Source organism: Planococcus citri, chromosome 3 (genome assembly GCF_950023065.1).
Source record: "Planococcus citri chromosome 3, ihPlaCitr1.1, whole genome shotgun sequence".
Lineage (NCBI taxonomy): Eukaryota > Metazoa > Arthropoda > Insecta > Hemiptera > Pseudococcidae > Planococcus > Planococcus citri.
In genome coordinates, this window is record NC_088679.1 from 46,325,889 (window position 1) to 46,342,526 (window position 16,638).

The 16,638-nt window shown below is 35.8% G+C and overlaps 2 protein-coding genes across 4 annotated transcripts in view; one reads left to right on the top strand and one right to left on the bottom strand.

The window, feature by feature from the left end:
- Positions 1–16,638, bottom strand: part of LOC135838394 (centrosome-associated protein 350-like) — a 122,833-nt gene that overhangs the window by 86,611 nt on the left and 19,584 nt on the right. The window lies entirely within an intron of this gene.
- Positions 1–16,638, top strand: part of LOC135838396 (angiopoietin-2) — a 90,201-nt gene that overhangs the window by 54,406 nt on the left and 19,157 nt on the right. The window contains exon 2 of the mRNA XM_065354008.1: positions 13,560–14,865. Within this exon, the coding sequence (XP_065210080.1) occupies positions 13,560–14,865 (1,306 nt within the window). The remainder of the gene's footprint in view (positions 1–13,559; positions 14,866–16,638) is intronic.

A 16,638-nucleotide genomic window follows, 5' to 3' on the forward strand; every position in this document is an offset into this window, starting at 1 on the left:
AACCTCGGTGCACTACCGACAATGCGATTCGAATAAATCAACAATAAGAGGACCGATACATCAACATGTAGATCAGATCCTTGAGGTTTCGAAATTTCTCCCCTCTCCAACTGCATATATTTTCTACCCTGAAAATCCCATTTTGTCTTTTCAAAATTGGGCGTCGTTGTAACCCAAGCTCAACATTACTGAACAATCTATGAAGAAATGAAATCAACCGGCTCTTCCATTACAAAATATAACTTGGAAAATTTGTTATTATTATCAGTACCTACCTAGTAGGTATACCTATCTATACACAGGTAAGCAAAGGGGAAAAATAGAATCGAATCAGTCAGTAGCACCTGAGAATTGGAAACGTTATTTTGTCAGTTTCAATGAACCGAGAATAACAAACAGTGAAAAAATAGACCTTCGAGTTTTATTTATTTTACGTGTGTTTCCAAAGCAAACATAATAAACAATTTTTTTATGCGCCGATGAAAGGAAAACAGAAAAGAATGGGTTTCTTGAGAAATACTATATAAATAACGTTCGATTGTAATTCAAGTACAGGTGACATTCCCAACAGACCATCGAGTAAAGTACTCTACATTGACCTTAACGTGTAAGCACGACAATAGCACGACTTGGAAATAAAAAATTCCAGTCCGAAGATTCGAAATTAAGCACACAAAGTTTCCCACATTTAGTACATAGGTACATCGATATTGACATAATATTTTTTCACCATTAAGTAAGATAAACGTATCGAATTTTTAATCCAATCCTCGCTGAGCGGTAAGTTTATGTATTCGATGTCATATTAATCTATCGCAAATTATCATCGAATCGCGTCGGTAGGCAAACTAGAATTCTTTCTTATTATGGATGATTTTCAAATCACATCAAGATATCGAGAGCTCTAGGTATCTTATAGTAAAGTATACCTGAATGTTAAAACAGGTTTATTAGTTCGTAAATATATTGGCCGGTTCAATGGCACAGTGTACGCTTAACCAAAATATCCCATTTCGAAAAAAGCATACACATATACCTACATACGTATTGTAGCAACGACGATTTATTACATCATGGCCGGTAGTAATACACAAATGGAATAATACCAGTACCTACTCGTAGCATTTTTCTTTCCAATATCTCGGCTCCAGAAGTACCTACATACGGATAAGCTAACGGTGAAAATAAACAAAGCTGGTTTTGAAAAATCGACTTCCATATTTATTACCCGATAGAATGTATACGTTTTGGTATCTTATGGGCAAAATTACCGCACCAAATGAGTTAAAAACTCGATAGATTTCTTTTCCATTGAAACCTGCGTCCCTTCCGCCTTGGAAATACGAGTAACACTTCCCATTCACCTGATACCTTACACATAAAGTGCGTAAATAACATCGAAGGTTAGGCATGCATCTTGATAATATGAAATCATCATTTAGCCAGAGATGTTGGAAGATCATTTAGGTCATTTGTTTCAGACGAAGAGCGAAAAAAAAACAATACGCTGTCATTTAGCGGCGCGTGATCACGAATTGCATTGAACTTGGCTTAGGAGCTGGCGAGTTTTGATAAAGCGTCGATTTTAGCCTATTTGCCGTGGGAAATATATGTTATTTTCATTATCCTGGTAACTTCGCCCTGTAGGAAGGCCATTTAGGTGTATATAACGTACTACGACCTCCTCCGTGACTTCAACACGTTTTTATCATTTATAAAAGTTTGCGGTTATACACGTTGTTGTTATTGTTTAGTCGATAATTGTTGCTGTGTCTTGAAATAGGTTATACGTATGCAGCGTCGCGTACTTGATGTCATTTCAAGAAAATTTTAAGCTATCACGATTTTTCGTTCTGTAGGTGATTTGAAAATATCGCATCTGCATAGTACACATAAAATTCTACTAGCTACGTTTGTTGGGTAACCTAAAACGCCTGCCTGCGGTTCATGGCGTCGCCTCCGGTACCATCAAATCAATTTTCTTCTCGCCTTGATTTACTAACTTTTCCCGTCCAAGATCGGTACAATATTGCACAGCCTAAGCACACTTAGGTATAGGTACTTGTACACACTTACATAGACACATAGCTTCCTCGGATAATAATTATTACGTCATTATAGTATTCGGTCGTGGTGGGCAATACGGCCAAATAGCCGATATCTGTAAACACTACCTAACCCCGTTATTCGCAGGTAATCGACCATCATTCATAACATTGACATAATACAGAACAAAGTGGACGAACGTACACTTTCTAGTTTAGCAAACTGTGTTCATTGCAAATGCTATTATAATTGTAGATATTGGATAGGCAGGGGTACGAACGTACGTACGTTCTGTAGATTCGTTCAAATCAAAAGATTTAATTAACTCATTTTGTCCGCGCTCAGTTAAACGTCTTCATTTCTACTTATTTGATGAATTGAGTTTCTTTTTCACTACAACCGCTTTTAAATTACTTATTAGATAATACTATGACTGAAAAAAAATCATTTACAAAGTCGAGTATTTGAAGAAACTAAGTAATAATGGTGAATCCGTATTCATTTTGAGCACCAGGTTTACCAAACGATTAACCAAAAGTCATAATCATCGAGAAAATATTTCCAACTATCGACTTCCTTATTTGCTCCATTTGTTCAAACATGAAAATGAAAAAATGAAATCGAAATTTGTACCACATTATAAGATCTGTACTTTGTAGATCCATCAAGAAAATTCAAGATCTCTGAACCCGACACTTTTGCCTACAATGTAGACCTATGAGACCCTTCATCTAGAAAATAACAGGAAATGACAAAACATCCCACTCGGACCAATCAAAAAGAGTAAGAAAATTGATGCTCTTAAAAAAAAAGCGAAACAACTTTTTCGAATGGTGAATTGTTAATTCGTTTAATTTTTACTCGGATTCAAAAATTTGGGGCTACAAAAAATTGAACCCCTGTACAATGTACATTTTACTCTTAATATCAACAGCCTTTATAATTATGTATATCTGGATATTTCATCTTGAAATTCCAATACCTATGGTTACAATCGCGGATGATACATATGATTGTACAATGTACACGCAACTGCAAGGGACCATTTTCAATATTTAAAGCGCAATAGTTTTAAACTTGAAAAAGTGGACTTACCCAGTTCTTCTCGCGGACCCTTCAATTAAGCACTTCAGTTTGTAGGGCAAGCTCCACAACTGACGATGTTATCAATTTATATGACATTTACATAGCATAATTTGCATGAAGTGATAATAAGTTGTGTATCATTATTTGAATTAGCTAAGTAAAAGCTTTTAGCACGAATTGGTTTAGTGGTACAAATTAGCTCAGATATTAAAAGCGTGATCTAGCTCTCGAAATGAGACATTTATTCAAACACTTCATATACGTAAATACATCGGCTACAATCATAGACATACAGTGCATAAAACATAATATATTTGCGGACGGCATTTATTCGCCATTTTGCAACTGAGTCTCGAATAAATCCTCACGACTAATGCGCAAAAATTCATTATCAACTATTAGAATCAAATAGGATCGTGCTAAGGCTTAATTTTTGCACGCCAAATTCCAAATCATGATCAGCTAGAGAACCAGCAGACAATTACTTCTTGATAATTTATTCGAAAAGTTGCTAATTCTTTTATTTTATCTAGAATTTGCCAATTCTAAGATACCTATAAAGTTTCTTTGGTAATACCGGCCTACTTGGCTGGAAAAATTTCGACTTCGGTTTTCAACAGGTCGAGAATTTAGGGATGTGAAAAAAAAAACAAATAAAATAAATTTGAGATTTGAATTGATGCCACTTTTTGAGTAGAGGACCGAAGATATAATTTTGAATTTTTGTATGTGGAAGAAAAAATGTAATTGATCAATGTTCATGAAAAGTTCTCGATCGTTTTTCAATTCATAAAATATTTCAGATCAAAAAACTCATAAATTGATAAGATTTTCCACATACTTAGTCTTCAACCATTAATCGAAGAATGAAAATTCAAGGACTCGCAGCATTAACTGAAATACCTAAAAGGGGAATCACTGGGCGATGGATCTTCAAAATGTGGATACTCTAAATCGGTCAAAAGCATTTATCAAGATGTTAATTGAGAATTTTACGACGAATTTCTCAAAAAGAGTTCTTGGAAGTGGTAACGTTTCAATATCTAAGAGTAAAAAAAAATGCGTAAAATGTCTCATTAATGTCTCACCTAAAAACCGGACGAGTGTTAGTTTATCCGACGGGCAACCGTATATGTGGCCAGTTTGTCATTATCTGGTTTCTCATCTTCATTGATATCTGCCTATGCGAAAGTCAATTCTATTCTTTGGGTCAATACAGAGACCAACGTCGTTACATGGTATCGATACACAATTTAACGATTTCTTGCCAAAGGTATTACCTAATATCAATGAATTTATGTTTGCTGTTCGTTTGGAAGGAAAGTAGCCCTTACAGAATGTACTGTATTTATATGTCTTTATTCATCGCTATCACAGTTTAAGAATCACGATTAACGCACACTGTACAAAGAATTACGTGCCGAGACCCAAGTAAACATTGACAGTTGGTGGATATAGCTTTAGCTGGATACTATAACAAAACACAGAATGGAGGAACTAGTTTTCATTCATCGAGATTACAATTTACTATTCCAACCGGTTTAGCAAACTTATCTGTTTAATATTTTAAACGGCTAGACGATTGGTGAGCTTACGACCGCATTAAGTTCGCGAGTTGTGGAACATATTGTCAGATCACGCTGGGTAACCGGTTTCGTTCATTCCTCCCCTCATCCCCCGTAAATTACGCTATTAAGCAATTAAGCGAGCTTTTTTCAGTACATTGACCAAAAAAGTTCGCTTCATTTCATACGAGGGGCATTAAAAAAAAAAAACTAATGCACACAGCGATATTGCTTCGTGTGAAATGAAGCTAGAAGCATGATCGACCTCTCAAAGTATTCGTTGGAGTGTCCTCTACAAATTGATGTGTTTGTTTCTTAAATTAGAACCAGTTGTGCCCATATAATTACATTTGAAAGGTAGCATGTTGGGAGTGCTTGGGTCGCACTTCTAATCGCATGCCGAAATGTGTTAATAAAAATCGAAACTTTGAGCGGCTAATTTGCTCTTGAAATTCATTGGTGGTTGAAACACGTTAAAGGCGATGCTACCGTCCATCTTTTGAGAATTTTTCGCGACTATATTTTTTTTAAAGAAATACAGATTACCGGGAAAAAACAGAACAGGGCCAGGAACTGAAGTTGTTCAAAACACACATCTACAAAAATATTTTAAACATTATTATGGGTTCTACAGTCAGTGGTAATCTCAATTTCACCAATCCCAATGCTAAAGTATGTACTCTCAAAAATTTGAAAAAATTGATTGGAATTCCTGAAATCAGTGGTTCAGTTGCAAATCAATAATCAACGCCAGCATTCACACAAGATGATGATATAGTTGTTTTGGAAAAATATGGACAAAAAACTTCTCCCCACCAACTGGTGTCAATTGATATGAGATTATCAGACTATAATCGACTTTGTTGGCTGAAAAAATCCACAAGTGGTCTCTTTTATTCTTTGATTTATAAATTGAATTCGGTCGTGACCCGAGAGTTTCAACATGTCGACTTTGAAACCTGATTAAGGCGCACACAAACGGTCGCAATTTTGAGGAAATAAACATGCCAATCTGTAGAGGAAACGCCAACGAGCAATTTGAGGGATCGATCACGCCGCAATAGCTTCATTTCACGAATAATTACAGCGTAATGAAATGACCCTAGTACTTTGATTCGGATTGAACGTGGTTCTTTTCAAAAAATTGTTCAATTTGTAGTACTTTCCTGTCAGATAATCAGCTCTTAAAGTTTAATGCTTAGCTGTACATAGATAAAAGATCAGATCACTAACCAACAACTGACTATATAGGCTAATGAAGAAAACTATATTAATATGTTTGAGCTAAACATACATCTTTTTACGCCCACGCGCTTATCATAGCATCTCAACTTCCGTATAATCGAGATCCACACGTACGATTTTGATGTTTGTTCAGCATGACGTAAACTTTTGAATAATGGACAAGAGAGTGCTGGAAGAAGGTAATATTTATCTTCGGTATACAGTTTATGGAATCGAGAGGAAAGCCCTATATTACATAAAAAAATCGATCCACTTGAAAATATTTCGAAAAAAACTTGGCATGTAGCATACAGAACTACTTACAAAATTTAAATAATCCAATAAATCACAACACCGAATTGACTTTTTAACTTGACGAACTTTTGGAACCAGAATCAACCAGGTAAAAAAGTAGATAATTTTTCATCAAAAGTTTACCTTTCCAACAAGGTACACACTACCCAGACATACAACGTCATTACTCGTGTAAAACCAAATACTTATATTATGTATCAGTAAATCACTACGCTAGAATTTGAAATATTATAGGTTATGCTGCCACAATTCATTAGTCTTTTCTCTATTCACATAGGCCTACAACAGGTACCCAGTACTACCTAATACCTATATCGTCATCGTGATTTAAGCATAACCACGTTAGTTCTGCGCATTTCTCTATTCTCTGTTTACTTTTTCCATTTCCTCGGGCATAGGATATGGTTCTGTCACGTTAGTAATATATTTTTTGCATTATACTCTGAAGTAGAACCGGTCGCCGCAGGAATCAGAGCACAGAAATGAAAAATTTGCACGCGATATGGACCTACCGCCTTTTTGTTACAAGAAATTGCAACGAAAAAGTACTTACTCTCTGTGTGAATATGTTTCTAATAGGTACATAGGAAACACGCGAGATGCAGCAGTGTACCTGTATTCAAACATTGCAAGTGAGAGAAAAACGGTTTTTTGCTTCAGCTCCTAATTATATAGGTACTCATTAGATTAAACTCAATTTACGAGTACTCACAACCCACAAATTTCATCACTGCAAACTTCGCTAATACATGATCCTCGATAGAGACTCGGCAATAACTCCATGCGAGTAAAAATTATGTTATTTGAAGTATTAGGTACTTATTGACAGATACAATACATAATTCTTTATAACACGAATATAATATGCATTTACTTATCGGCTCGATACAGCATATAATTAATTTGTCAAAATAACGCCGATCAACATTACAAGCGCCAGCACGCAATGCAGTCCGACTAGATAAATGAAGCAATTAATATATCGTATCAGACGTATTGTATATTTTTTTAACGGTTTTCGATCTCATTCGTACAATTCGCCGTGATTTTAAAATTATGCACCCAGATTACGAAATATAGCTACCTACTATAATAATAATAATACCTAATAATAATAATATATAACGGCGACCAAGTTTTATCAATGTATAAAAATGACTCGAAAAATTGATTGTTGATTCTCTTGTCTATGCGAAAAAATCCAGACAATAGTCAATTTAAATTTGTAATTTACAATATTTATGGAACAACGTTATACTCGTAATCCACTCTTTTTCTTAGTTTGCTAATAACAACGTTTTTGAAAGAGTTTTAAAAATGTATTACCGGGTTCAAATTATAATATAGGTATATCATTAAGTCATCACATCGATCGGATATTTTGTACAAGCCTTTCAAAAATGATTATTACGATCGGATGACTTTTTATAATCGATCCGTTATATGTTCCTCCAAGTTTACCGCGCGATGCTTCCTATTTTTATGGCCGATTAAATATCACTCGGCAAAAAGAATTCTCAATAAAATAAATATTTAAGTCATTCGACGCGGTATTTTCATGCACTTCCGAAGTACATTAAATCTAATGGATTTCACGCATACTTTTTTTTACTTTATTTTTTACATACGAAATCATAAAACGTATAGATTTGAACTCTACCAATTCAAGTCAACATTTCGCTTTCGCAACGGATCATTAGGCAAATAAATTCCAATTTTATCAATTTTCGTCTTCGTAAACATAGGTACTAACTGTTCTTCAAAAAATTCGTAGGTTCGATCGACTCACACACGTCGAAATGTATGCTATGGGGCAATAAACTCAGTCAAACATCACTGCGCGACATCCAAAACAAACGGATGATAATCACAAGTAGAAATGCCTTTAATTTTTTGATACCCTGTGAATGGAGCAGAATTTGTAAAAGATTATCTTTAATTGATAAAATCAAACTATTGAGGTGAATACCCAGCAAAAATTGATTGGATCTGATTAGATCCACACATTCTATGAATCCAATTTGACCAAACCATATCTGATCAGATCAAAGTTTTCATCGGATCAGATCAATTTAGATTATATCAAATCAGCTCTGATCGAATCCGATCACTCGGAGAAAAAGTTCCAGGGTGAAAAATGTTCTTCTATTGATGTTCTACATTCTACAACGTCACTCGGCCAATTTTTCTAATTTTTCATTGCGCAGGAATTTCAAGTGGGTAAAGTCGAAATTTTGTCAAAAGAGGCCCCAACCCCTATAACCCCTAACCCAACTTCCACTGTATGATGGGAAAATTGCCTTTTTTTAAAAAAATTGTACATATGTACTTCTTAGAAGTAATATCCAAAAGAACGACCTCTAAAAGTCGATTGGGGTTTTGAAATAAATTTTTCAGTGTTGGTAACAATTTTTCAAAAATTACTTTTTTTTTAGAATGCCGTGCCTCTCCTTTTACGAGCCCCCACGAAAGAAATTGAAACTACGAAAATTTATGTTTTTTAATTTTCAACAAATTTTTCGAACTTTTCATTATTACTTGAAAATGTACGGACAAAAAACCAAAATGCGGACCCTTTACACCCCCTATGTACTTCTACTCTCTAAATTTAAAGCAGTCAATTTCACTGCTTAGCAGTCACGACATTTTGCCTTTTTAAAGCAGTAGTTTTTTTTTACTGCAAAACAGTGAAAAATTACTGAATTGGTCAGTCAAAATGATTTTTTACTGACCAACTCAGTAATTTTTCACTGTTTTGCAGTAAAAAAAAACTACTGCTTTAAAAAGGCAAAATGTCGTGACTGCTAAGCAGTGAAATTGACTGTTTCAAATTTAGAGAGTATCTACTTTCGATTTCTACATGTTTGACCCAGAATTGTTTTTGTAATTTGATATATATATCTTCCCGGTCAGAACTTATGAACAAATTTTAGACGTCCTGTAAATGGAACTGAATTTTATGAATGACTGAACATTTTTGTACATCTGTATCTGTCGGAGGGAATGTGATATAGAAAATCCTGTAAAATTATGGATCTACGTAAATTATAGAGTTTTTGAAATTTACTTCGTAGGCAATATTTGAGGCCGAAATTTTATAGGATCGGTTAGGTAAATTGATAACATCAAAATAATTCTCAATTTACGCCTTGGTAATCGCCGTTTCCGAAACAATATCCTTTTCTAGATCTAATTATAGAATAAAAAGGAGGATAAAATCTTATCAATAATCAACTCTTCGAGGTCGCTGATCCATCTACGAGTACAACGCCAACGAGAAAACGTTGAAAAATTGGCGGCGCGGCGAGTAGGTAATTAATTCAACATTTCGGAATATCCGATTGACATTTCCGAGAGCGTTCGAGCATCGCACGCGAAAATTCATACTCGCATCATAATTAACTCGTTCATTTGCAAACACCTGTTTGAAGATTGTTATACTCCATCGAAGAACTTCGCGATCCATTATATTGCCAGTAATTATTCGCATGGTGGGTGGAGATTGTCATATTTAATACGATGTGGGCGATTCGCCAACAAAATGTAAATATGCAACTACCTTGTACCTGCTTCGATTAGCGTTCATTTAGTTCAATTTGAATAACCGACTGATCGACAAAGTGTGAGCCAGAAATCATTTTGCATATTTTTCGAGAAAATCAATTTGCACTTTCACCGTCGTCGTCGTCGTCGGTGTCGCGTCGAATTACTCATCTATGTAATTAAAATTATCTTTACTCTCCGATAGTACATACAAGCGATGGTCACATAATGTAACTGTAATAACGTATTAATTACTTTATCGACAACGCGATTAGCTTCTTTCATTCAGCTTAAGAACTCGAAGACCGGACATGATATTTTTTTTTCTTTTTTTTTTAATTTTGTCGCACGAACCTGACGAGATACAAAGACAGAAACAAATTACAAGTACATCAACAACCTTTTTTCCGCCTCTTGGAGGCACGACGACGACGTCGACGTCGCGCAAACTGTATAGCTTTATTGTGTAATGATTTTGTCCGCAACGGAAACCATAAAATACTTGTCGCTGGTACGTAATAAATTACGAAAAAATGTGCATCGTGATGTTACGAGTACTATAAACGATCGATGTTGCACCGATGACCACAAAATATTGCAAATTTACCAAGTTTGTTAACCTCTAAAACCTGGCATAAATGTTCACGGTTAAGGCCAAAGTTTAATGAAATATTCGCCCAATCGCGCCACTCGTGACTTGTAACGATCATTTTACTTTGGCTGTCAGCCATAAACTTTAATCCTAATTTAAACGAACGTTGCGAAAATTTAAACTAATTATAACAACCGTTAAGATAGTAATTATACCGTAGGCACTCGCATCTGTTGGCGATTGTTGCGGCCATCATGATCGATATTTATTTTTGAAAATCCACCCACAACGTTGGTCGAAAATTAACACACGATTGCTCCAACCCTATAGCCTATAGTCCATAGATCATATACGAGTATGTGAAGTTTTATTTTTAAAATCATTGGTGTTTCAGATTCAGCTGTACAGCAAAATTATATCTCAAAATCATAGTTTAAAAAACAGTGTAATGACCTGTTTCGTAAGAGAGTCAAATTTCGAGCTAAAGTTACCTACAATTTACAAGTCGAAATTATAGATCTACATAGGTATTTTCATCTCAAAAATTGAAAATAATTTATACAAAACTCGATCTATTTGGGAAAATATGGACTTCAAAAGAAATCGTTCAAAAATTAAGGGGCAACGATTTTTTGACTTTTGTTGGAAAAGTTGAAAAACCCTTTTCACTCGATGAAATAAACTCATTACAAAAAAATCAAAATTCGAAAAAAAAGTCAAAAAATAAACAAAATTAAATTTTTTTGCTATGAGTGTGATTTTATCAACTTTTTTATGAAATACGTCAGATACGTAAAAATAGGGGTTAAATGGGTCAACTTCACCAGTCAAAACTTTTTTTCATGTTTTAAATCAAAATATCGCATTTTTTCGCAAACTTTCAATTTTTTAAAATCGACTTTACGACATAATGCCATACCAATTTTTTAATATGTTGTTCAGTATATAAAGTTGTCCAAAATATATTTTTTTCAGAATTTTTAAGAGTCGGAACGATATGAAAACTACGTTTAAAATTTTTCGAGCTAATTTTTCGTACAGAAAAAAGTGGAAACACTGATTTTTATGATATCACCTAAAGCTCTTTAATACAAGTATGGAAATAGATTATGCTCTCAAGAAAGTCTTAGCATTTTACGTATGTATTACGTACTGCGCATGGCAGGTTGGTGTCGTCACTCGGTGGAGGTGGGTGGAGCAACCAATGGGGTGCAACGTTGTACGTGAACAGCTGATTTGATGCTTGCTCGCGCACTGCGCAGTACGTAAAACTTACGTAAAATCCTATGACTTTCTTAAGAGTATAATCTATTTCCATACTTGTATTAAAGAGCTTTAATATCACCAAAAAGCCATTCAAAACCCCTAACTATTGGAAATGGTTTCATTTTGGTAGGTATCGCGCCGTTATCGAGTAATCCATTGATGAAAATTGATGATATTTCAAGTGCACTGAAAACTTTGACACCCTCTAGCAGCCTTTAAAAAAGAGCTAGAGGGCTGCGATTAGCGCCATTGGTCATCCCTTCAGAAGCTCTTTCCGTAGGAAAAATTTCAAAAAAATCGCTGACTCCATTTACCACTTCTTGGTCGAATTGACATGGATTGACCCTATAATAGGCAAGCGCACGATATCGACTTAAAAAAGAAGAGAAGGTCTGAAATTGGATGACATATCCGTACTTCAAATGAAAAAAAGGAATATTTTCATTTTCAGTCGAAGCAGCAGACAAAATGAAGACGGTAGGGGGTTGAATAAAAAAAATCACATACCTAATTCTTTATTTTGAAATTTTTTTGTAATACATAATTGGCATTTCAAAACGAAAATTTTTTTTGGATAACGCATATTCATCGAAGAGATTTAGACTGAATGTGCAAACTGAAACCTTATGCTGTCCTGTACTAGGACTAGCGGCATCACACAAGGCGTAAGTGATTACTAATAACCAATGGTCACGATTTTTTGTCACTTTACGACCATAATGACAATTCTGTAACCCTACATATAAGGACCCGTATATTTGGTTAATTGACCTACATAGTTTGTAATAAGTATTCAATGTAAGTTACACACGTAGATATTCGTACAATGAGGTAGAATTCTTAAACATAAACAGAATTTGAAATAAGTGTTTGAACTAGAGACATTCACGCAATGATATGCGTGATGCGCCGTGATGCGGCTCATCAAATACCGCAATCATTACATATTAGTCAGTTTCAGCCATCAAAGATGCTTAAAAAATCACTAATTAAAATAGAATACTTATTAGGTAAGGATGTTCGAAAAAAAGGAATGGAAAAAACTCTCAAATTAGGTATGAATTTTGTAAGACCATGGCTCACTTTTCAGTTTCACTTTTCCCCACCGGAGACAAAAAATTAATTCAGAATTTGGTCAGGAAGGCACTGATACATCATAGTGACTCAAGAGACAATACCTCGAACTATCCTTCTCAATCATTATAATGGAAAACTTGAACCGAACATGACTTCCTCGATATCCCTGGAGTGCTGACTTGACATTATAAGCTGGCATGTACTGGAAACCTCCGGACTTGACTTTTAACCCAGAAGTTTCCTCAGTGATGTCAGGGCTCTTGGGTTTTGAAAATTTATTCAAAAAAATCCCCATCACCACAGTTCCAAAGTAAACGTTGGTTTTAGACTTCTTTATTCAAAAGGAAATAAAAGTATTAGAGCTGAACGTATGGCCGATATTCATTAAATACAACATACGCGCAGGTCATACACAGTTGTCAATTTGTCTGCTCAAGTTGAACGTATAAAAATCAACACACGTAGGTAATATGGGTACCATAGGTAGAGGTACCTAGGCTATATTATATGTGTTTTGACATACGAGCGTATCGTTTCAATTACCAAGTATATAATGTACATTAAAAGTAATATGCGCGCGCGCGATAACATAGAAGCAAATAGATATCGAATGTTGACACCGAACAAGTTGATAATCCAATTCCACCCACGAAAGATTTATTTTTTTCTTGTTATAATAGGCGATTGACGGATTGTACATAGAATGCTGCTTTCGTCTTTGCGAATACGTGCGGCATATTATAAGAAATCGATCATACATAGGCGTGTGCTTACTATGCTTATAGCAACAATTACAAATTGTTTTGCCCAACGTGTAATTTTTTTTTTACCCTTTTATGTTTCAGGGAACAATATTTATTTAACGTGTTCGAAGTGATCGTGTCGACGCTGGAGACAAAACTACAACGTATAGAAAACCTCGACAAAGCTGTCGAGCATCTGATGCGCAGGGTAGAAGCCCTCGATTCGCGTCTGTCCTACAACATCGATAAAACCGATTCGGTTATAATGAAATTACGCAATTTGGACGCGAAACTGTTTCAATTTTCGCCCAAAATTGGAAACACTGGTGCCATAAAAATAGTACCCGAAATGTACGCTCAAGATAAATTATTTAACGTAAATATAGATGGTAAGTTAGTATCATTAGATCAAAAAGTCAGCGATATTGATTCGAAGTTGATAAGACTCAAAAGTCAACTTGATTCGAATTTTTTGGCGTCAGATGACATAAACGCCGAAGCCAGTGAGAAAAAATACGTAAACACGAACGCTCCCGAGGGCGGTAAATTACTCAACGCCGAACTCGAAGCCATACGAGCGACCACAAATAACATAGATAAGAAGTTACAATTCCATATGAGCTCGGTGTCGGACAATCTGGCCAACTTGCACAGCATGATGACCGATTTACACGAGGCCGTCGTCGAACCGCTCACCATTCAGCAACAAATGTTCAAATCCAACAACGGCACAACCACCACAACCTCGCTACCGCCAACAATTGTCAAAAGCAGTAAAATCGATCGTCTGGTGCGTCAAATGCATCCCATCCTGAGTGTTTCTGAGAAAATGGACGAAGTCTGGGACGTCGTAGTAGGCACCAAGACATCGGTCGATGATCTTGTTCCTAAATCCAACGAATTGCTCACCCAGACCCAGCGTCAAGAACGCGCCATCAACGACATACACGAAGATCTGCGTCAAAATACCGATAAAATTATCGCCAATTTGGATATAGTCGAGCGTCGCCTTAAGAAACAAGAAGACGACGTGGTGACTTTAGCCCAACGACCAGTGGCTGCTGAACTGCTGCTGGATCCTACAATAGATCGTTTAGTCGAGTACGATCAAAGTCGTTATAATATTATATCCGAGGAATCGCAGCCGACTTACACGGAGTCTGCGGTGCCACCGACATACACCTCGCCAACGGTATCAGTTCCTACAATTTCGACCACGTCGACAACCACTACTACCTCGTCGCCGTTCCTAAATCCAAATAGTATCAATATCCAAGCCGGAACGCCGATGAAAACATCAACGGTCAGGAATCGCGGAGTCATCTTCCCAAGCGTAAAGAATAAACCATCTCCGACCAATACCACCTTTACTTCTGATGTAGTATACCCCAGCCTGAAGGATGTAAAGGTACGTTGCATTTCAAACACACGTTTTTTTCTTCTCTCTAGGCCTTCTTAGTTTATTTTTTTTCTCTATCTCTCTCTCTCTCTCTCTCTCTCTCTCTAATCTCCTTCGCCTGTAATTAATTCGCTACTTGACGATTAACACGATGGTTAACTAAGCCGCACGTCGGAGTGAACTGACCGTGAACGCGTAGGCGTGTGCTATATGCCTCGCTGTCAGTCGAGACCTCAAACAATCTCGCTGTTTTCCGCGCAAATTCTTCATCTTCACGTACCTACATGTACTCGTCCATCTGCCCATACCGATATCCATTACTCAGGACCCCACTCACCTTCATCGTCTCACAGAACCGTAAACAGCAAAAAATTCAATTTTTGATCACGTCTTTGCTACTATGCAGAAAGAAAACTCCCAAATCTGGCAGCTGTTCGAATGAAAATCGAAGTTTTTTTTCGAAGGAAACTCGCGTGATAAATGAATTGTAATGTAAGTAAACCGAAACACTGACGTAACATACTAGTGTATCATCGCGATAATTCATTTCTTAAATCAACATCGTATTACGAGGTATTTTGATTGATGACTCAAAAACAATGAATAACTCTGCCCTACGGCCAAGTATTCAATTAATACGAAATTAAAATTTTAAATAATTAAGTACGTATGCGAGCTGCGATGGAATGTGATTTTCATTAGGTACTCGTATCTGCCTTTACTCGTCTTCTGCGACGCGCCGCTTGACCGCTGGCTTTGAACCCACGTTGTAAACTCTATAGTCATTATGTATCTAATACAAGATATTCTATTTATTTAAACCACAAATAAAACCGTACTAAATCTAGAAGATTCACAAAGATGCGATCTAGGAGTTGGATTTCTTTTCTTGTGAATTGGTCTGCGTTGATCTATGGTCTTTCAATAAAGTTTATCGCCAATCACTGGCTGTTTCAAACCTATCGTGCACAAGTACCTGTAGTACCCATTACCTACGTCTTTAGTTTCCCAAAATTGAATGAAAAATTCTTTAAAAGAGTAATTTGAAAAATGAACTAAATAAGATCTCAGGGATACTAAAACTGCTAAGTTTTTTCACAGCTTTCTGAAGCGTCAAATGCAGATTTAAAAAAAAATGTTGCTAAATGAATTGGGTAAAAAAGGAATTTTCATAAATTTTCAATGAAAGATGCAGGGTTTTGGACTAAATTTAGGACATTTTCCAAACTTCTTCATTTTTCTACAACACTGACCTACGTATTCACTGCTAAAAGAACTTGCAGAATCGGATGGATCGCGAATAAAAAAATGTCGGATGATTTTTACCAAATTGAAATTCGTTATTATGATCAAAAAGTTGGCACCACTGCATTCCAAAATGTATTCCCAGTTTCAGAAATTATATCTTTCGATCATGTGGCTTAATTAATGTGAAATCTTTCAGAAGAAAAAATTTTCAAAAGACGAATTTCCCAAAAATCAGCGATTTGCAGATTATCAACTTCTCAGTGGAACTCTAAAAGTGGTCTTTGATATTGATAACAATAGCCTAGATCGACACAGAATCTCAAATGCTATACATATTTTTTGGAACGGGACCTTTTTTTCAAAAAACAGATTAGGTAGGACTTGAATCGAAAAAACTGCGACTTTTTCAAAAATTTCTCCTCATTAAAGACCCATTTTTTAAAGCATACAATTTCAGCGTCTGAGCTAGGTCAACAGTACAAGGTTTTTTAAGGTCGAGAAATGCGAATGCCGAGTTCCCTCTTTTGGCTCGAA